Here is a 23,874-nt window from a genome sequence, read left to right as displayed (position 1 = left end):
GGACGAACGGGCTGAGTAAGGCAAGTGCATGCAGTTCTTACGAAGAAGATCCCTAGAATCCTCAACTGCATCTTGTTGCCGTCGCACTGAATTGAGGCATGGCAATCACAAGGAAGCTGATGTTTTGATGGCAAAGGATTAATTTGCAGGAATGCCGGCCCAATAGTGGTACCTTGTGGCTATTGAGATGGTACTGCGTACCCAACGAAAAACCAAGAGTATGGATACTCTCATGAGATCTGATCGTGATACGGTTTGTTGTTGCTGCTGTGGTTAGTGGACAAAGCTAGGGATTTATACTAGTTTGAACTGTAGCAGAGGAGAACCACAAGGATCTGGTTAAAATATGTGTTGCGGCGAATCCAAAGCATGATGAGAAATGGCAACCTGTTTTGAAAGCCGTGGAAAACTCTCACCAACCGACTGAAGCTCTCTTGAAGAAACTGGTGGTTTCTCTAGACAAGGATATCAATAGAGTGAAGCAAAAAATGGTAAAACTAATTCCTCAACTGGCTTCTCTTTTAATTTATTTACCAATGGCTTATATTGTTTCACTTGTTTTTATTTTCAACAATTATCTAGCACATGTTGCTCCATTATGGCCTGGCTTTGCTCAGTCTCCTTCCTCTTATTTCCTTCATGAAATATATCATCAGTCATTTCGATAATGAAACTACCAGTATTTACTATTCATCAATTCTTTTTATTTTTGTTTATAATTATTTGTTTAATTTCAAAAACTATAATGAAGACAATACTTTGTAATTTTCTTTTTTATTCTTGCGAATTAGACAGAAAATAATAGGTTGACCAGAAAGGTTGGGGGAATAATGATAATTTTGAGGAAATGGGAAGAATGGTGTTTATGAAGGGAAGGGTGAAGTGGAACTTAGCAAGTAGGGAAAGATTGAAGATATTGGTGGGTTTGATGGTACGTCGAAAGTGTAGGGGAACTGAGAGACTAATGGGGTTGGTGAGATGGAGGAAAAGTCGAGGAGGAAATGAAACAACGGTGTCTAAAGGGGTGTAAAGCAACTGCATGTGAGGATGGGAACTAGGGTACAGGCAGGAGATGAAACAAGTAGTAATTAATTCTGATGACACTGGTAATTAGGAGAAAGAAAGTTTTGGGAAGAAGTAAACAGTGGTCATTAGTGCTATAGCCATAGTTTGTTCATATTGTGGCCATACGCCATTGTTCTAGTATAAAGTTCTTCAAAAGCAGGAAGAGCCAAAGTAAACTAGCAATCCAAAAGATAAGAAATTTGTTACTCTGTTTATACATTTTGTTATCACTGTTTATGTGACTTATGTACTTGATGACTGTGGTCTTTAACAGTTTGTTGAGGAGCTGTCCTTGATGTGCCATCAATGCCAGAAGAGAAGAGTGACAAGGAGTGTTCGCTGCAAAATATGTAACGGGAAGGGATTTTCTGTTCCTTCCATATGGAACTGTCATGCATTTATCTGCTCACACTTATTCATTTCTGGTTACTAACTTGTAGAAGATGTTAGATTTGTTTGACTAAACTCACATCAATTTATCTGAGTTTATCCCAGTAAAATCCAGAAAAGTTGTGATCTTAGATTTGATTTTGAAAAGACGGAGGGGGATAATGTGATTGCCTTAATGTTTTTAATTATACTAAAGGGCTTTGAACATTGAACCTGTCCTGATCCTAGTTCATCGCCCCACCCTCTTTCACGGTCACACCATTTGCACTAACCTCCCAAGGGTTTAGGTACCCTCTCTCCCGTCGATATAATATATATGTTTCTTTGGCTACTAGATAATGTTAAGAAATTGCTCTAATAAATCTAGTAATAAATGAGGCATGTGCCAACATAAAAGAGTGTATGCATCATCAACCATATATATAGGCTTTTTAGCCAAAATGATCCCTGAGATTTGCATAACACATCATTTTGGTCTCTGAGATTGAAAATCAATAGAAATGCTCCTTGAAATTGTCCACCATCCATTATTTTGGTTCTTCCATTAAAAACTCCGTTAAGTGTCCTGGAGCTCTTGGCCTGAAGTTTGGGCAATTTTCAAAGCTTCGTAACCCAATCATTTCTTAACCAAATTCGACTCATAATATATCAAAATGAAGATAGGAAAGTGTAGAACAAGATTATACCTATTTGGAAGCCAATGGTTGCCGGAGATGGCCAAAAAATAGCCTGAAAGGTGACTGGTTCGCTGGAAAACTCGCAGGAAACTGGGTAAAATTTAAACGTTCATAACTTCTTCAATACTTAACGAAATCGAGTGATTCAAAAACAAAAAAAAAATCATAATTCTCAACGAGACGAAGAGAATAGTACCTTTCTCAACGGCTGATTCTCCGTGGTTTGGCCGGAAAACGGCTCGAAATTGGTTAACTCGAGACCAAGACAGCCACTTTCCGGCCAAACCACAGCAAGTTAGCTATCAAGAAAAGTATCATTCTCTTTGTCTCGTCGATAAGTATGATTTTCGTTTTTTTAATCACTCGATTTTGTTGAGTATTGAAGAAGTTATGAATGCTTAAAGTTTACTCAATTTCCGGCGAGTTTTCCAGTTTTCCCACAGACAAATCACCTTTCAAGCCATCTCCGGCAACTATTGGGCTTCTAAATAGGTATAATCTTGTTCTACACTTTCCTATCTTCATTTTGATATATTATGAGTCGAATTTGGTTAATAAACAATTGAGTTACGAAGCTTTAAAAATTGCCCGAACTTTCGGCAAAAAGCTCCAGGACACTTAATGGAGTTTTTAACATAATGGCCAAAATAACGGATGGTGAACAATCTCAGGACCATTTCTATTGATTTTCAATTTCAAATACCAAAGTGATGTGTTATGCAAATCTCAAAGACAATTTTGGCTAAAAAAACATATATATATATATATATACACACACGCGCACAGTCACTGAAAAAAACCTTTATACATATGGAGATATTATATAAATACTCCAAATCGATTATTGCCAGAGTATTTAAATCATTGGTGTGTCCAATTGACTATCAGATTGGGATAGACTTCTAAAACGCGTTAATCTAAAAAAATAAATGAAAAAAGGGCGAGTGTAATATATATACTGGAAGTCTGAGAAAGTAAAAAAATATATTTCGTAGTTGACGGGCCGCCGGCGGTTTATTTTCTGCTTACTGGCATGGTCTTTGAAAATTAAGACAGCACTAAAAAAAAAAAAATCGTAGTTAAAATTTGAAAAACACCTTTTTACACAGTCACAGACTATCTGCCATGCAGCACGAAATTTTCATAACAGGAAAATTATTTGCAAATTAAGCACCATTAATTGGACTTTATTTAGCTAAAAGCAACGGTCATGTTAATCCAACAATTCCCCCCACAACAACTACTTCATTGTGGCTACGGTTTTGGTCATCAGAGAATACTTTTTATATTCTCATATTATGAAGAGAAAGTTTCTACAAGTTGGATCAACTTTGACACCTCTGCATGCATATAGTCAGTCAGTCAGACTCATGGGATTTGGCTTTCAGTTCACACAATTTCCCAGTAATTGAGTATATTTAAAGCGATGTTATAGCTGATATATCCATTTGTGTGTATATCTGCAGCCACGTAAGCAGATGACATTGACGGTTTGGCATATATTTTCCTCTGATTGCGGGACACGAATGTAAAAAGAGAAGAGAACACTCTTTACACGATACGCCAACCTCAACACTAAGTTAGGGAGATGATGACTAATTGACAACCTAATTAAGCTAAAGTTAAAGAATTTCATATAAATCACCTGAACCTAGACATAGAGTCTTGAGATAAGCCCAAATACAGAGAATCCCGTGCAGATTACTCATATTAATTAGATACTAACCGCATGTGAAGCGATTTTTATCATGCATATTTTAACTATATTGAATAAGAATAATTTCTACTAATTAATAAAACACTCATTGTCAACCAAAATCTATTAAATTACCATTTTAACCTTCTAATGAAAACAGAATATGAATAAAAAATATAGAGCAAAAATATAATTTCACACAATTAAATTTTATTGTTTTTTTTAAAGCATCACCTACATGTAATCTTAACATATCTCTAATTAAAAAAAAAACTTCTCACTTCCATATTCTCTATCACTCTCTTCCTCTCTCCTTCTATTTCAAAAATAAAAATAAAAAATTTTCTCACACACTTTATGTGTGCCCATATGCTAGTTGTATTTAGAGTAGCTATATGAACATTTTGAATAGTGAAATAAGTAAATAGTTGGTGATACAGACTATGCACATTAATTAGATACTAGCCACGTGTGAAGTAATTTTCTTACCACACATATCTTGATTACAATGAATAAAATTAATATGTTTTAATTGGAGTGGCAATGTAGAACATGACATACGTGAATATATTAGTCGCGGTGGGTGAATATATGTCTTTTGATTCCTTACAAAATTCCTTAATTGTTTTAATTTTATTGGTTTTGCCTTCTTATATAAATGATTTACTCTTGACATTTTAATCAATCAGAGGCATTTTAAGTGTCTTTATTTATTTATTATTTTTATATTAGATGATAGTAGGGGAGGATGAAATTGAACTCAACACCTCGAATGCAATAATCTTCTTAACCAATTGAATTTTGCCCCTTAAATTTTAAGATATTACGAAAATCTAATCATACATCTCCTAATATATGTGAATAGATTTTAGTATGCAAAACTCTAAAAAAAGTATAAGCAAGATACATGTGGAGTATGAAGGGCACTTGCGATTTAGGCATCATATATTGATTCACACATCGACAATTATTTATTCGGTTTATTCATCCAAACATGTACATGCACCTATTTATGAAACATTTCCACTACTAAAGATGTGTCAAAATGCAAAGTTACCAATTAATTACCAAGCCCAGATACTAGCTATAATTATCGTATAAATTTTAGTCCTTTTTTTTAATTTCCAATTGGCATTAATTAATTTCTCAGACTCTTTTTCATCGTTCTGGATTTTCTGTGCTGACTCAGGCTCATCGTGGATGCTTCATCTTTCTTACTATATAACCAAAAATACAGAGAAAGCAAGAAATTTGCTAGAATCTTCTAGAAGTTGAAGGTTCTAGGAAAGACACGTATGTATAGCCGTCACTGCAGACTAGGTCTCTGCAGTACTTCTTGCTATATGTAGTCATGCTTACATGGTCAGTTACGTCGTTCTGTATATAATCCATATCCTGCTAGCTATCTCCTTTTCACACTAAACCACTAATTAACCAATTACGAAACTTTTAAACCCAATATTTTTATTTCCTCAATTCCCCATTACTCTACTCTCCTCTTTGTTTTTAGAAGATTTCTTTTCCAACAAGGAACAACGACTTTGTTTTCACTATTCTGAATTGTCAACCACATATATCAAAGTCAAAAATTCATCTCACTGATCAACTTACATACCAACTGGCATACCCAACAATATTATAAATACCAAACACCCTAAACCCAAAAAGTTCCATTCCTTTAATTTCATATTTGACTATCCAATCATCACCAACATTCCAATCATCTCGTTTTACACAATCTCTTGTGCATGAACATGAAGAGAAGCATCACAGATATGAGAGAGCTTGATCACAGCCTAACCATGGCCAACTGTTTGATGCTACTTTCCCGTGGCATCAACAACGCTAATCAATATGACTCCTTCTCTGTCTCCCCTAACCGGGTTTTCGAGTGCAAGACCTGCAATCGCCAGTTCCCTTCGTTCCAAGCGCTTGGAGGTCACCGTGCCAGTCACAAGAAGCCCAGGTTAACCGGATCATCAGGAGAAGGAAACAGCAATAGTTCTGATCAGAGTCTGTCACAAGGTTCACCACCAAAACCTAAGACGCATGAGTGCAACATATGTGGCCTAGAGTTTCCTGTAGGGCAGGCCTTGGGGGGTCACATGAGGAGGCACAGGGCAGCCTTGAGCGGTTGTAATACTACTAGCAATGTTCATGAGCGATATTCAAGTTCGAATAGTCTGAATCCTCAGCCTGCGCAAGTATTTCAAGTTTTGAAGAAGACGAACAGCGGTAGGAGAGCTATGTGTTTGGATCTGAACTTAACGCCATTAGAGAATGACTTGGAGACTCTTCAGCTAGGGAAAGCAGCTCCACTTGTTGGGTTTTTGTAATTATATATACAGAGATGATCAGTGCGTTAATTCATCGGCATGATTGTAATTAATCACGTAGGCTTCGCTGATGAGGTTTTACCACGACTCTTCTCTTTTTGGTTACACCGATAGGTCGATCCATCAGTATTTGTTCATTGTAGAATTTATATTTCTATAAGATATATCCCTTTGTTTTGTTATTGGTTTTTTATTTATTTGAGAAATGATTTCCAAACACTTTATTTCTCCTCATGCACACCACTATTTATTTTTTACTTTTGATCGAATAAAGCAAAGGAAAAACAAAAGATCAAAATAGACAGGAGCACGCGTATGATCATTTCCCTATTATTTATGAAATTTATGAGTTTACGGATAAACAAGACAAAAGAAAAAAGGTATTGAGTAGGATGATCATTATCAGTTGATCAAAGCATGTTAATTTCCTCACATAATTTAATCGATTACCAGAATTACTTGGCCTGATCTCTTGAACATATTGATCAATGTGTAATTTCTGATGATGGCAATGAAAACAATCAGAGTAATAAATAAAATTTTGTTAATTAGTTCAATATCGTTTAAGGCATACCTATAGTACATACACATGTATCAAAACTGATTCAAAAAAGCTGCTGATGCACTACATCTCGTATTTATTGGTTGAGATTCTTTCTTCAAATAATCACTTATTCGTGTCTAAAGCAGCAGCCCTTTTTTATGTCGTATAAGTCCCAAATTGTAAGGATGTGAAAGTAAAAGAGTCCCACATTAATAAAAGGAAAAACTTTGTAAGGGCTTATAAGAGGTTGGGTTACTCCTCATATTGTTAATTTGTTTTATGGTGGAACCTCAACTTTCTTCATGGTAGTTCACATGCTTCACATCAGCCAATTCATGTTGTCCACATGATTGGCTTGAAAATTCCTCACACGTGAAGGGGTGCGTGAGGATGTGAAGGTAAAAGGAAAAACCGTGTTGTCCACGTGTTTGACTTGAAAATTAGTCACACGTGAGGGGGCGTATGAGGATGTAAAGATAAAAGAGTCCCACATTGGTAATTCACCATATGTGAGAGGGCGTGTAAGGATGTGAAAGTAAAAGAGTCACATTCATAAAAATGGAAAAACCTTGTAAGGTCTTATAAAAGGTTGGACTACTAAAAGAGTCTCACATTGGTATAAAAAAAAAAACCTTGTAAGGGCTTATATAAAAGGTTAGACTACTCCCCTGCCAATTAATTTTATAATGAAATCTCAACTTAAGCGGTTAAGAGCATTCTGTATTGATCCATAGCTCTTCCATTTTTAACTAGTAGTAGGAAGCAAGAAATTCTGAACCCATGTCGCTTCTCTAGAAGTTACGTGGGAGGATTAAGTTTCAAAAAAGTCAAACCATGATGCCGTTTCAAGAGATATATAAAGGAAATATTCTTATCTTAGGGTTCCCTTCGTGCAAGTCTTTTTTAGGATCGCTTCCTATTGTCGACACACGTTATTTCAACATTAATGATTTGCTTAACGTTTTAAGAAGACAACGAAGAAATTTTGTCTCGTATAATTAATATGGATTCCCAAAGAGCTTCTAGAATTTGGAAATTCTACTGGGTGCCTTTTGTTGAACATGTATATGGGTATTGTTCTTAATTATTTGAGTTACATATTCTACTTGAATAGTAATTTAGTGCATGCACATGAATTTGTTTATAAAATAATGTACTATTCCAATATATAGTTGTTCCACAAGGAAATGTATCCTATTAATTAATTGACTACATCTACTAAATGCGTGGAAGTTTTGCAAATAAAGCAGTACCAGAGTCAAGCTTACCAGGAATTGGAAAACGAGCTGTTGATGAATCCCCCCAAACCCCACCCCTAGCAAAAAGAAAATAAGAAAAACGAGTAGCACTTCAAAAATGTTACTTTATCACATTTTTTATACCATATTTCTAATTTTTATGAGACTCATATATGCTGGTGGACACTATCCCTCTTAGAGAGGTGATAAAAATATAGTATGCAAAATGTAATAAGAGTAGGATTACTTGTGGCGGTTATTAACGTTGGATGACTCCCCTTTCCTTCGTACATAATACCATGGGCAAAATAGTCTAAAGTTCTTTGATAAGCTGAGCTTGCTTGCTAATAAGACAGTATGAACGATACTTAATTGCCTTTGACGACTTTGCCTAAAAACTAAATTGTGTCATCCATCATTACTAACCTCACTTTCCATCTCCCATCACTGTCATCATTCTTTATTATCGACCCCAAAATATGGTCACGCAAAGTATAAACTCCAAGGAGAAGAAGTTACTTTGTTCTAAGCCAGGGCCGGCTCAGGTCCAGTGCGGGCAGGGCAATCATTTAGCATATTTATATACATTTTCATAAGAGTATAAATTTATAAAATTTGGTTTAATGACAAAGAAATTTAACTAGAACCGGTGATTTTGTTGTTTGAAATTAATGAGGATGTCTTGGGTTCAAAACACCATGTGTGCTTATTTAAATTCCAATTTTCACAAATTTCTTTTCATAACATTATAAATTTATAAAATTTAGCTAAATAATAAGAAGTTTAATTAGAAGCAATGGTTTTTGTATTTAAAATTTAACAAGAGGTCCTAAGTTCGAAATGCTATGTGCATGTTTATTTTTTTCAATTTTTATGAATTTTTGTTTGGCTGTTAATTTATTTTTAATTACTAGATAGTAACTATGTGGGTTGCTATTTTTAAACATTCGTTCCAATTCATGTCTAATCTTTAACAAATGGTAATGCGTAGACTAAATTTTTAGACCAAATTTGCAAATCATATGACGTGTCATCAAAAGGTTTAATTTGGTGCCCATTCATTACTTATACATATCCTTAAAGACTAAAAAAGATCATTATTTTTTTAGTCTTATATTAACGAGGTTAGTAAATAAGAAAAAACACCTCACGATTTATACAAAAACACTTTAAAAGTTCAAATGGAAGACAAAACTCATAATTTATCTACTTGTAAGCCTGAAGTTTTTTGGTTTCCTTCTTTCGATACAAAATAAATTAGTTTTTCCGTGTTTCTAAATTATTGAGTGTGAAGTGTTTTTCTAAATATAATTTTATTGATATCTTACGTGTAAAAACAAATATATATTTTTTATATATAAAATGAGGGCACATTTTTTGGAGTCGCCGGGACTTCAAAAATCTCTGGACCGACCGTATTCTAAGCCCATGATCTATTATTATTAAGAGAAGGGCTTGGATCACCAGCGTAGGTGGAGGTTGATTGTGGCCGTTCTTGGGTCTTATAAGCATGAATACTTAAAAATCAATCATGTGACGAGTTAATCTTAAGGCTCATTTGATAATCATTTTTTATTTAGTTTTAGTTCACTTTTTTGTGTTTAAAATATGAAAAAGTACATGTGTGAAGGGATGAAAAGGGTGATAGGAAGAACTAAAAATGAATGTGAATGATAGAAACAAAATTTTGAAAGGGAATGATAGATTTTGGTTAGTTTTCATTTTGTATGTCTTTCCCGATACATTTTCTTTTACATCTGCTACCATTCTTCCTCCACTCTTCTATATCCCTCATTTCTCTTATGTAATTCTCTTATATTTACACTATAGGTTGGCCCAACTTAGTCCTCTCATACTAGGATTGGCTCCTCTCAGTTCTACCTTTAATAAGAGTAAATAGAAGAACGTAACTGTCTCACGATGTTCTAAACTCAACTCATGTACTACTTGAATCAGAAGGATACAACACAAAAATAAAAGAGTAAATTGTAGCAATGGTCCCTCAACCTTAATTAAATTGGAGCAATGATCCCTCAACTAAAAATCAATTACCATTGGTCCCTCAACTCATCAAAATGTGTAACTATGATCCTTTTCGTCAACTTTGTTAGAATTTTGTCATAATAAGTTATGTTGGAAGGACCATTGCTACAATTGGGGTCTCTCAACTCACCAAAACGTATAGCTGTGGTCCCTCAACTTACCAGAACGTATAGCTATGGTCTTTTTCATCAACTTCGTTAGAATTTTGTTAAAATGAGTTATGTTGGAAGGATCATGCATTGCTACTATTGGGCTAAAGTTGAGGGATCATTGCTCCAATTGAGTTAAAGTTAAGGGACCATTTCTCCAGTTGGATTAAAGTTGAGGGACCAATGGTAATGGATTTTTAGTTGAGGGACTATAGTTGCACATTTTGAAGAGTTGGGGGACCAATGGTAGTAGATTTTTAGTTGAGAGACCATTGTTCCAATTGAGTGAAAATTAAGGGACCATTGCTACAATTTACTCAAAATAAAATGATCATTTAATGATCCTTAGCATTTCCCTAATATTGATGTTATGTTTTAACAAGTTTTCCCACGCAAGTCAAGTTAAAATTTAATTTCTAGAATGGTCATGAGGATGGCAGCTCAATAGTTGGTGCAATTGGAAACAATTTTGGTCCAACTTTTCCAAACAACAGAAACGTGTCAAATGTTTGTGCAAGACTCCTAATGAAGCATTACTAGACCTGCACGGTAAGATTGGACCAGATTGAAATTCCTTAATTGGTGTGAACTTGATCTGATTTAGGTAGCAAACTTTTGTCATGCATATATTTATAGATAATCTCCCAACAGTATACAATATAATATTATGAGTAAATTTGTAAATTTGAATCACATATTCAAGGAAAATGTAATCAACTTAACGAAGTGTCTAGATCCCTAACATACATATTTTAATATTACCTAACAAGGAAAAAAAAAAAACAAGATAAATTTGTCCTTCTATGCAAATATATAACAATACTATATATGTGTGTGAGCTGCATGTGGGCATATTCTATAACTTTATTTGCAAAAGAATTCTACTTATATATAATAATCTGACCAGAAACAATATGCAAGGAACATGTTAATGGAGTAAGTGATGACATATGCGGAATATATAAATGAAATTCTAATGTAATATGTATAATACATGTAGTGTCAAGATTAGTTAGCAACTCAATTCTAAGCACACCAATACTGACATAACTATTTCTACAGTCCGAAAATGTTGGATTTTATTAAAAAAGACCTCAATACAATTTATTTTGTTAAGTTTCCGAACGTAAAATTTCATTCTTCAACGCATTAGTTGGCCAAGTCTACAAGGATTTGGTAATTGGATTTATAACCTTACAGTCGCCTTGGTGACGTCCCGGAAGTTAATCCTCAATTGCACTGCATATTTAAGTTTCTACATCGTTAGCCAGTCGAAATTTCCATTTGAATCTGAACCGATCGAGTGCACTTCAAAGTCTGCATGTTCAATAATTTTTATGAAAACAATTTGAATAATGAACGGAGAGGAAGAGAGGGATACATAGGAAATTACTTAATAAATTAACGTATAAAAAATTCTCAGAAGTCATATTCATGTATTTATCAGAAACGGTCCTAACTCTCTGATAGTGTGGAAATTGGACTGGGATAGTATTGACTTAAGAGTTAAGATACCGAAATACCAGACTGACTGGCGCCAAATATTGTAAATACTGCAGGTCTCTTTGTCATGCTCAAAAGCTGGAAATATAAAGGTTGGACTAATAGGGAGTGAGCTCATGAAGCATGACTTTTATTCAGGTCTCCTTTGAACCAGAAGTTTGGAACAGAAAAACCAAAATCTCAGTTACATTTTATAATTTATCCTGGCTCTAAGAATCCCAGCTCCTGATGATATCATATTAATCTTTATTTATTTATTTATTTTTAATAATAAAGGAGGTGTAAAAGAAATTGGGAACAACTTTATTATGCTGACTTTTCTTTCCGATAATGTCATATCTTAATCTGTTATAATACATGAGAAAGAAGATTCAAACTTCATTGCAAAACGCCCAATGCTACTTTATCAACTAACCTAACTCAAGTAAGCACTGATTAAAAACATTATTGACTTAAATTAGTGATTATTGAATTTAACAACTTGATCATATAGAAGGTTTTTATTGAATGTATTTGCTACTGTTTTTGCTAAATTTCAACGTTTATATAAACCTCTGAGTTCAAAGTTGCCCGAGTGTATAACTTGTTGTACAACTTTAAACATTAAGTAATGTAAAATTATTGCTCAAAGATTATACAATAACTAGGTCAAATTATCCACTAATTAAGTAATTATAGTTGCCAAGCCAATGGTTAAGTTGTTTAAATATACAAATAAATAAGTTTGCTGTGAGCTCTCCATACAACTCCGTATTTTTATAATCAGAAAGCTACTGCTTTCCCGGAAACAAGTACTAGGGTTTGGATAATACTCATCTACGCTCTTATTGTCAGCCAAAAGGCCAAGAAAAATACATCTCTAGTTAGGCTATAAATTGAACATTTATTTATTACCGTTTTTAACTTGGATTGCACGCCATAAGAGATTTTTAAATGTCACTAATTGTATATACCTAATAAGAGTTTGGACGGAAGAATTGCATGAGTGACATGGCTGCCTTAACCTAGTGATAGGAGCATATTCATGCGACTTAAATGGCTTGTTCTCGTGCATTTACGTTATGTTTCTTTAGTTATTTTAGTACTTTAAGCTATTTTCGTGTGTTTTTAGGTTCATATGGCTAAGGAAGCAAAAAGATGCATTTTGGAGCATTTTGGAGCAAAATTGGACTTGGAATGGATAGCTTATGTTTGGTGCAAAAGGAATGGACGAAATTGAAGGATTCCTAATCCATTGCAGCCACATGCACCCATAATCATTCACACCTTGCAGCCACATGCATTCACTCTTCATAAATCAGCCACATGCATTCATCATCACAACCTAGCTGTCATGTTTCCCCTTTCATCATTCCATCACATTCCTTCATTGCAGCCACATTCCACATGCATTTGCACATGCATTCACTTAACCTAGCTGTCAAAGCACATGCACTCCCATTCTTTAATCCATTGCAGCCACCATTCACCTCTTTCTCCCAAAACATTGCACATGCATTCATCATCATAACCTAGCTGTCATGTTCCCCCCATTTCACCTATAAATAAGCATCCATTGCAGCCACAATAGACACACACTCATTCATACACAATTCATTCTCATTCACTCTTCCATATTCCAGAAATTCGTCAAAACCTCTCCACACCCTTGCAGCAGCCACCAAAACACTTTTCTCTTCCCTATTAATCCAAACACCATTCCCCAAACCATTCACACCACCAAACCTCACCTTAGACCTTGTGCTACAACAACGAGGAAGAGAAGAGTGCCTAAACGTTCATACAATTCAAGTTTGAGTTGTTGGAATGTTTAGGTGTTTCTTTGATTTCAATGTTTAAATTCAATTCTCTTTGTTTTGTACATATGAGGAATGGAAGAGAAGAGTGCCTAAACGTTCATACAATTCAAGTTTGAGTTGTTGGAATGTTTAGGTGTTTCTTTGATTTCAAAGTTATGAGGAACTAAACCCCCCTTGGTTAGGGGGGGATTCGAAATATATGTTTATGCTTTCATTTTGATTTGATTACTTCTAATTGCGTTTCATAAGTTGTGGTTTCAATTTGTTTAACTGTTTGATTGATAACTTATTTATGTATGTTTATTGAGAGTGCACACTTAATTTTCATGCATGAATATGACGCTAGAATATAAGTGAGTTTCACCTAATAGTTACGAACTTATATTCACAAGTAGTGGAGGTTGCTTATAAACAATCGCGTTAAACGAATTCTTGGCATAAGTTTCATGCAATCCATAGTAACGAATGCCTCGTCAACACTTATAATTTTCATAGAGCTTAATGATTCTTGCTTGTATCTCTTCTATGCATTCATGTTGAGGACTTGCGGGGAATGTTTTGAATTGTCGCATGCATCATCCAATTCAATAACGTTAGGAAGATTTGAAGGTTAATTAGTGCATCACGGTTAACTTGGGGTGTTGAGAATTCATGGTTTATTGAAATGCAATTGGAAATCATTTTATTATGCAAGTGTAACATGTATGGAGATGAACCCCTTAGCTAGGTTCCCATCCATTCAATTCCATCACATTCATCTTTACTTTCTGTTTTTATTTACAATCTGTTCATTTTATTTAATTTCGTCAAAACCAATCCCCCATTTATTTTAAAGTGTTAGATTAGTTAGAAATACATTTAGTTTATGTTTTAAAGTGTTTTGATTCAATTTATTTCACAAATTCGTCCAAATTCATCAAAGTGCTCAAAACTGCCCAGAAAGTGATTTTAAGGCAGTTTTGAGTGTTTTGGGTGATGTTTGAGTCTTTTGGTTTGTCTTAGTGTTTTAAAGTGTTAGATTAGTTAGAAATACATTTAGTTTGTGTTTTTAAGTGTTTTGATTCAATTTATTTCACAAATTCGTCCAAATTCATCAAAGTGCTCAAAACTGCCCAGAAAGTGATTTTAAGGCAGTTTTGAGTGTTTTGGGTGATGTTTGAGTCTTTTGGTTTGTTTTAGTGTTTTAATGTTTAGTTTTGCATTCTTTGAGTCTTGTATAGTGTTTCATATTGTTATTTTACGTTTTTGAGTCAAATCCAAGGGATTAACAATCCCTCCTAATCCCCGGTTAAGAACGATCCCTACTTACATACTTACTACAATCGATAAAAAGAGGGTTTAATTTATGCGCGTATAAATCTCGCATCAAATTTTGGCGCCGTTGCCGGGGATTAGCAACTTTGCTAATCTCTTGGATTGTTTTATTTTCGTTTGTGTGTATATATTTTTAGTTTTATTTTAGACGCAAGACATGGCACTTGATAGTGCTTCTCTTTTGTCACAGCTTATGGAAGAGTACCAAACGCAAAGAGTTGGTACATTTGATCATAATCAATCAAGGAACGACGTGTTTTCCAATACTTACAATTCCGATTGGAGTGATCATTCAAACTCTATATGGTGGGAACCTCAACATATTCAACAAGAAGGATATTGGCAGCCTTATGAGGAGTTCTATTCAACGTCTATGCATCCACCACAACCTCATATTCAATATGCCCAACCAAACTCAAGTTCGTCAATAGATTATAATCAAAAGCTTAATGAATTACTTTGTTTGGTGCAGGGCTCACAAAACCAAGTCGAGGAGACTCAACAAGGAGAATATTGGCAACCATATGAGGAGTTCTATACAACGCCTATGCAGCCACCACAACCTGCCCAAAGCAATGAAGTCCAAACACAAACCAAGGACGAACAAAATCAAGACAAGAAGTTGGGTAAATTGGAGGAGCAAATTGGGCAGATTATGGAATTCATGAAACAAATTCAAGAGCAAGAAGTGGATGAGGAGCTGCTAATTGAGGAAGAGGAACACACGCAACCCACGGAAAGGGTGGAAACACCTTTGTCGGAGGCACCTATTGCTCCTACGCCATCTAATTCAAGTAAGGTTGTTCCAAATTTAATTAGTTCTAACCCCATTCCACCTAATATCCCTATTCCTTGCAGGTTCATGAATTCCAAGGAAGAAGAAAGTGAAAAAGACATCTTGGAAGCACTTCCAAAGGTGCAAAGTAGGGAATATCATGAATTCATCAAAGAGGACGGTCTTGAGGCAAACAACCAAAAAGAAGTTGAATTTTATGACACAAGACAAGGACCAATCCTCACATCAAATCTGTCCAAGGGCAAAGTTCCTGAAATGTTCAAAGAAGATGTGTTTATCCTTGAGTTCATGTCGGAGCACATAAGTAAGCCACCTCCTCCAATTTCAATTTTCTTTTATACTAACATGTTGTTAATGATTCAGGCATCCAATCTTGAATTTAAACCATTACCGGATCATTTCAAGTATCACCGCCCATTCAAAGATAAATTCCAAGCCGATTGAAAAAGAAAAAAAAAAAAAAAAAAAAAAAAAAAAAAAAAGAAAAAGAAAAAAAAAAAATAAAGCAGATGTAGCCTTCACAGAGGTTGTTTGTTTGAAGCCCCACTACGTGGCAATACTCTTGAAGCGGAAGGCATAGAAGCGGAAGGCATAGAAGCAGAAGGCATCGAAGCGGGAGGCATCGGAGCAGAAGCCATCGGAGCGGAAGGCATCGGAGCTAGAGCATTCCAGGCCTCAATACTTGGCCAAGCGCTGGATGACCCAGGAAAAATATGCCTCTGGAAGTAAGCCGCAAGCCTTTGACGGTCACTTTGACGGTCACTTTGCATACGACCATTGGATTCTTGCAGCTCATCAAGCTTCCTCTTCATGCCCGTCGAATAGTTGTTTGCCAGCACATGCAAACTTCTATTCTCGTACTTAAGCAATTTGATTTCTTGCTTAAGACTTTCCACCTCCGCCATCAATGATTCCACCTGACGGGAGCGGGCAAGCAGGCGTTGGCCCATGTTGGACACAGAACTCGCACACTGAACACTAAGTGCGAGGGACTCTTGAACGGCCAACTCATCGGACCGTCCTGACAGCAGCCTACTATCTTTTGGAGTAAGGAGGTTTCTAGCTACTATTGTAGCTGTTGTGGCGTCCTGCATCACGGAGTCTTCACCTGTGAGAGGACCGTTAGAAGATAAAAAAGAAGGACGCCATACATTACCTTGACGGGGCGCGCCCGTATCACTGCTGAGACTCAATTCTAAGCTAAGGTTCGATGGGTTTGCCATTTTTCAAAAGTGTTCAAAGAGAAGGGGTGGATGGAGTTAATTTCAAAGGGCCGGAGACGATGTTCAAGAATGGAAAATCTTCAGAGTGTGTATGTTGTGGTGATCGATAGCTCAATAAAAAAGCCAAGGCGACGTGTCCACCGATTCAAAAAGCCGGAATTTCCGGCGTAATTTTGGCGACGCTTTCTCGGGTTTTCAGAAGACGTGTGCAACTTTGTCAAAAGTTCACGTGGAGGTCATCATCGCAGCTACACTTTTGCCGACAAGCGTAAATTTCGGCGACGCTTTCTCTGCTTTTCAGAAAACGCGTGCGACTTTGTCAAAAGAGCTCAGACAAAGCCGCGTACGCACTACTACGTGTCGTTCAGAAATCGAAGGGGCGTCGTGCAGAAATCGAAGAGGCGTCCGTTCAGAAATCGAAGAGACGTTTGTCGACACGGGTAAAAGAACAATACCACCACTTGATATTATCTCTATATATGTCGACCTTCGTCTTTTATGGCAAGGCAAACCTGAAGAAAATGCCCAACTCTCCCTCACCTCTGAGGGTGCACTCCCAGCAAAGCCTTTCGAAATACTCAATTCTTTCTTCTTCCCCAAAGATGATACCAGATGCCTGGAGTACAGATGACCCAGGAGGAAATGGCGGATTGAAGTGTGCTGATTCGTTCACCGCTTCTTCAAAAGCAAAGGTATCTCATATCATCAAGGTCAAAAGCAAAAGTATCTCATATCATGCTCTTTCCCTGTCTTTTTCTTTGTCCTTGTTCTTACTCGCATGGCAAAGTGAAAGAAGCAATCAGCCGGCACTTGGAGTCAGTCTTCCGATCTGGATCCGACTGCCTGGAATTTATTCCTGATTGCTTACCTAGCGTTGCTCTCGAGTAGTCATCTTCAACGGTTGATACACTTCCAGAGAAGGGACCACTCCTGCAAAGATTGAACAAAGAAACAGATAAAAGGGGAAAGCTCAGACCTCCGGGGGAGACCAAAAGAATCCTGCTGCCCAGTTCAAGAGTAGCACAAAGGAAAATCAACGATGGGAGGAAACCAGTTCAAGAATGAGCCTGTGGAATCACAAAGATCAAAGCCTCAATGCAATCACCAAGGAGAAGAGGGAATTTACACTCCATAACCAGATTTGCGTCCCTAAACTCTTCTCTTTGTTAATTACATTCTGCCATGTTTAATATGTTTAAGTGCTTTTTGTGTGTTTACTTATGCTTTGTGTGAATCTATGCTTAAAACATTGAGGACAATGTTTGATTTAAGTGTGGGGGGGTAACTAATGTTGTTAATGCAAATTCGTGGGATTTTATCACCCATAACTTCAAATGTTGTTCCTTGCTGTTTTAAGGTGTTTTTAAGTTGTTTTAGAGTGTTTTATTATGTTTTGTTTTTATAACTCCGAAAATCACATAAAAATTTGAAAAACATGTTTTGAAAAGCCTAAAAAGAGTGTTTTGAGTCGTTTTTGTGTGTTTGTGTCTTAGGGTACCTTCCAACACAATGATAAGGATTTGGTTTGTAATTGCATGACTGTTAAAAAGAGTTATAAACATAGAGAAAAGTTTGATTTACTCTTGGTATATGCTTGGTTATGGTTATAATATATGACTTCACATGCAATCATAAAAGAAAAATTCGTTTTTGTAACATGCTTGAAGGAAGGAACTCAAACAAACGCTACAACCCTGTGAGACTCGAGCCATTACTTTCTTTGGAGAGTTATTCTCTGTGATTTCTTGTTTTCTAAAGTCGTTGCATGATCTCATCATTCTTTGCTTGGTTGCTACTTGGAATGCATTTCATTATAGTTCCAAATACTAGAACTCATGCCCAATTCATTCAAAGCATGATATTGTTTGCATAACATACAATAAGATGAAGTTGTTAGTCAAGCCAAAGCCAAAAAGCCTATCCCTTTTCATATTTCTTATTTGTTGTAAGTTTTAACCCTTTTGAGCCTTTTCTTTGTTAACCCCTTGTTCTTAAAGGATAGTGAAGCATGACTTAGAATGAACTCCTTTTGATCAATATACTGCAGAAAATAAGTGTGGGGGAAGATAATAGGGCACGGCCAAAGAATGAAATAAAGAAAAAAATTGTTGAAAAGAAAGAAAAAAGAGTTGAAAAATAAGTGAGAATGATCTCACAAGCATTGGTTATTGAAGGAAGGGTCCAAAAGAGTGAATTTGACCCTAGTTGTTGCATGAATCTTCCCTTGTGTTTAAAAGTTGATTTCTGCCATTAAAAATGAGTTTAAGTGTCAATTTCATTACTTCGCTTCCTATTACTTTAAGAACCTTTGTTTTACTTTACCTTTCTTTGTTAAACCATTACCCTTAGCCCCGTTACAACCCTCAACTTCTATCTTGATGTTATGTGTTCAATTTGTGGAGTTTGAATTTGGTATGAGCATATGGAATCACTGGTTCTCATTCTAAGTAGTAGCATTCCATTCATGAGATCATATTCATGTCATTATCGTAAATCCAGAAAATGCTTTCTTTGTTATAACATATGTGAGATACTAGTCTTTCATGTTCACATCAATCTCTCACATATAACTAGTGTAGGGTGTGTAGTCAGAAAATCTGTGTGAAAATAGAGTGCATTCTAGTAAGGAATTGAGGAAATTCTCTAAGGCATGTTACTACATTCAAATCATGGTTTTAAATGCTTAATTGTGAACTAGTATGTGGTGACTATGATTAAGAATGTATAAAAGTGTAAAGATGGCTAAAATCTGTGGGAATAATGATTTTTAACTTGTCATGTGCATTGGAAATCCGTAAGACGATTGTTGGAAGGTGTAGGTGGTGTTTTGTTCGTTTTGTCTAGTTTCGTGTTCTTTTGTTGTTTTGTTTTGCTCGAGGACTAGCAAAAGATAAGTGTGGGGGTATTTGATAGGAGCATATTCATGCGACTTAAATGGTTTGTTCTCGTGCATTTACGTTATGTTTCTTTAGTTATTTTAGTACTTTAAGCTATTTTCGTGTGTTTTTAGGTTCATATGGCTAAGGAAGCAAAAAGATGCATTTTGGAGCATTTTGGAGCAAAATTGGACTTGGAATGGATAGCTTATGTTTGGTGCAAAAGGAATGGACGAAATTGAAGGATTCCTAATCCATTGCAGCCACATGCACCCATAATCATTCACACCTTGCAGCCACATGCATTCACTCTTCATAAATCAGCCACATGCATTCATCATCACAACCTAGCTGTCATGTTTCCCCTTTCATCATTCCATCACATTCCTTCATTGCAGCCACATTCCACATGCATTTGCACATGCATTCACTTAACCTAGCTGTCAAAGCACATGCACTCCCATTCTTTAATCCATTGCAGCCACCATTCACCTCTTTCTCCCAAAACATTGCACATGCATTCATCATCATAACCTAGCTGTCATGTTCCCCCCATTTCACCTATAAATAAGCATCCATTGCAGCCACAATAGACACACACTCATTCATACACAATTCATTCTCATTCACTCTTCCATATTCCAGAAATTCGTCAAAACCTCTCCACACCCTTGCAGCAGCCACCAAAACACTTTTCTCTTCCCTATTAATCCAAACACCATTCCCCAAACCATTCACACCACCAAACCTCACCTTAGACCTTGTGCTACAACAACGAGGAAGAGAAGAGTGCCTAAACGTTCATACAATTCAAGTTTGAGTTGTTGGAATGTTTAGGTGTTTCTTTGATTTCAATGTTTAAATTCAATTCTCTTTGTTTTGTACATATGAGGAATGGAAGAGAAGAGTGCCTAAACGTTCATACAATTCAAGTTTGAGTTGTTGGAATGTTTAGGTGTTTCTTTGATTTCAAAGTTATGAGGAACTAAACCCCCCTTGGTTAGGGGGGGATTCGAAATATATGTTTATGCTTTCATTTTGATTTGATTACTTCTAATTGCGTTTCATAAGTTGTGGTTTCAATTTGTTTAACTGTTTGATTGATAACTTATTTATGTATGTTTATTGAGAGTGCACACTTAATTTTCATGCATGAATATGACGCTAGAATATAAGTGAGTTTCACCTAATAGTTACGAACTTATATTCACAAGTAGTGGAGGTTGCTTATAAACAATCGCGTTAAACGAATTCTTGGCATAAGTTTCATGCAATCCATAGTAACGAATGCCTCGTCAACACTTATAATTTTCATAGAGCTTAATGATTCTTGCTTGTATCTCTTCTATGCATTCATGTTGAGGACTTGCGGGGAATGTTTTGAATTGTCGCATGCATCATCCAATTCAATAACGTTAGGAAGATTTGAAGGTTAATTAGTGCATCACGGTTAACTTGGGGTGTTGAGAATTCATGGTTTATTGAAATGCAATTGGAAATCATTTTATTATGCAAGTGTAACATGTATGGAGATGAACCCCTTAGCTAGGTTCCCATCCATTCAATTCCATCACATTCATCTTTACTTTCTGTTTTTATTTACAATCTGTTCATTTTATTTAATTTCGTCAAAACCAATCCCCCATTTATTTTAAAGTGTTAGATTAGTTAGAAATACATTTAGTTTATGTTTTAAAGTGTTTTGATTCAATTTATTTCACAAATTCGTCCAAATTCATCAAAGTGCTCAAAACTGCCCAGAAAGTGATTTTAAGGCAGTTTTGAGTGTTTTGGGTGATGTTTGAGTCTTTTGGTTTGTCTTAGTGTTTTAAAGTGTTAGATTAGTTAGAAATACATTTAGTTTGTGTTTTTAAGTGTTTTGATTCAATTTATTTCACAAATTCGTCCAAATTCATCAAAGTGCTCAAAACTGCCCAGAAAGTGATTTTAAGGCAGTTTTGAGTGTTTTGGGTGATGTTTGAGTCTTTTGGTTTGTTTTAGTGTTTTAATGTTTAGTTTTGCATTCTTTGAGTCTTGTATAGTGTTTCATATTGTTATTTTACGTTTTTGAGTCAAATCCAAGGGATTAACAATCCCTCCTAATCCCCGGTTAAGAACGATCCCTACTTACATACTTACTACAATCGATAAAAAGAGGGTTTAATTTATGCGCGTATAAATCTCGCATCACCTAGCTAAGGCCTCCCTCGGAGAAATTTTTGTAAGAGCCCCGATATTCAAGCAAGTACTTCACGTGTCATAAAATACTCTCTCATCACAACACGTATGAATAAGTTGTGCGATAAGAAAAACTCATAAATGTATAAAGTGTATACAATTAATGATAAAACAGATCGTCTCCTTTTAGAATTATTGAACAAGCAACAAGTTCAAACTTCAAATAGACTCCATTAAGTGTGAATAAATGGTTTTGGTAGCTGAGCAATTGGTGCAACTCTAATAGACTCCTGTTTTCGTTTGACTCTGACCTCACCTAACACGAGTGCAATGAATAAGAAGAACCCATTTTACACTTTTCTTGAACTGGATATGGCTTTCCGGGTCAAAATCTCATGCTTTCCATGTTGACTTCCCCCGCTTGCCCATCCTCATTGTTAGAACTGAACCAGTTGGGATTTGAGAATTTCGGTTTGATTTGATTACATGAAAGGAAAATAATTTTCGCACATCCTGCTGGCATATGCTTACTTTTAATTTTTAAACAATAAGTTAAAAAAAAATCAAGAGACATTGATAAATATAAAGAGTAGATATGCATAAAATATTAATGTGCGGAAATCATTCTCTATCTGCAACTGAATTTGAGGATGAAAAATAGTATTATGTATGACGCACTTATATTCTCACATCATGCAAGGTTAGACTTGGCCAAGAAAATCATATTATGCTTCTGTCCAAATACCTAAAACCGCTGACCAACATAAACTTGAAGACTAGTGTGGGATTCTAGATGATCTGCTGCTAAGATGACATAATTTGTTTCCTCAAGCTTCCATGAAGTGATTTCAACAGTTTCCCAGATTGTAACTTCCTTGAAATTCATGTCTTCAAAAAGTTTTTAAAAAGAAAAAAATTAAAAAGAAGAAGAAAAAGGCTGGAGACTTTTATCTGGGTGATGAATTGTGATCTCACATTCACATGATGATAGCATGAATATTCACTGAGTCATCGATGACACGGATAGAAATTTGTTATCCCTAATCTACCAAGAAAATGTGAGAAGTTTACGACCATGCCCCAACGCGGATTCCTCCACCATCCCATCTTACCCCGCCCGTGGAAGAGAGAACAGTTTCTAACGGAGGAGTTCAGAGAAAGGCAATGTTTCTGCAGCATATACCACACAACCAAGTCATCAAGCGCATATAGTATCTAGGAAGTGTTAAACAGTCTGATGAAGGCTTATCTAACGGCACCAACTCCTTCTAGTTCAAGGTTACTAGTTCAAAGCATCATCACTGCCATTCAATCTATGTCACTGCTAGCTACGGATCCTACATGCGCACATCAACATACTACGAACTACTTAGAACCGCACTAGAAACTTGCGGGCAAGTAGAAATGACGACACTAAAAACTCTCAGAATCTATTGGATTTCTAAGATATGTGATCCATGTTCGGACTTAAAACAGGAAAATGGCAATCTCAAGGATGTCCTGATTCCTTGTGGTTGTAAAAGCAGCAGGTAACCTTCATGTTAAATGCAGGGAAAATTACAACTTCATACATTTAAAAGGCAAAGCTTGTCACCATTTGTTATCCCAAATAGAGCTATCAGAAAAAGCAAACATGTATTTGGGCAGCAACCTCTGTTATTAACAAAGAAAACAAACCAACGACACACAAGTCAAAGCACATTGGATTTCTAATTTTGCCTTCTTCTTTACTATCAAATCAACAAAATTCATAAGAAAAAACCTTTAATCGTACATCAAAGACGTGCACAAGATCCTAATCTCAACATGACTGCAAAAACAACTATCCAAAACGCAAAATTAAGGCAGTAAGGTGGACAAAAACCGCAACAACAACCATCCAAAACACAAAATTAAGGCAGTAAGGTGGACAAAAACCGCATAAACAACTAAGAAACAACCCGAAAATGAACTTTGCCTTTAATTTATATCCCACAATCACTTTATTTCTTTGCATATCACAATGCATATTGCATATGTCTACAAAAACTTTCACATTTCAGTCGGA

At 35.8% G+C, this 23,874-nt stretch overlaps 2 protein-coding genes across 2 annotated transcripts in view; one reads left to right on the top strand and one right to left on the bottom strand.

The window, feature by feature from the left end:
- The first annotated feature begins 5,466 nt into the window (after window positions 1-5,466).
- LOC137721341 (zinc finger protein ZAT12) lies at window positions 5,467-6,346 on the top strand. Its single transcript, XM_068460439.2, has one exon. The coding sequence runs from the start codon at window positions 5,577-5,579 to the stop codon at window positions 6,162-6,164; it is 588 nt and encodes a 195-aa protein (XP_068316540.2). The 5' UTR covers window positions 5,467-5,576; the 3' UTR covers window positions 6,165-6,346.
- A 17,424-nt stretch (window positions 6,347-23,770) lies between these two features.
- The window catches only part of LOC137719481 (hexose transporter), a 629-nt gene continuing 525 nt past the window's right edge, over window positions 23,771-23,874 (bottom strand). Inside the window, exon 2 of the mRNA XM_068458521.2 lies at window positions 23,771-23,874. This exon is cut by the window's right edge and continues 215 nt beyond it. The gene's annotated coding sequence lies outside the window, so the exon portion shown is untranslated.

Source organism: Pyrus communis, chromosome 1 (genome assembly GCF_041283825.1).
Source record: "Pyrus communis isolate YQ-2024b chromosome 1, ASM4128382v1, whole genome shotgun sequence".
Classification (NCBI taxonomy): Eukaryota; Viridiplantae; Streptophyta; class Magnoliopsida; order Rosales; family Rosaceae; genus Pyrus; species Pyrus communis.
This window is presented reverse-complemented; position numbering and strand designations above follow the sequence as displayed.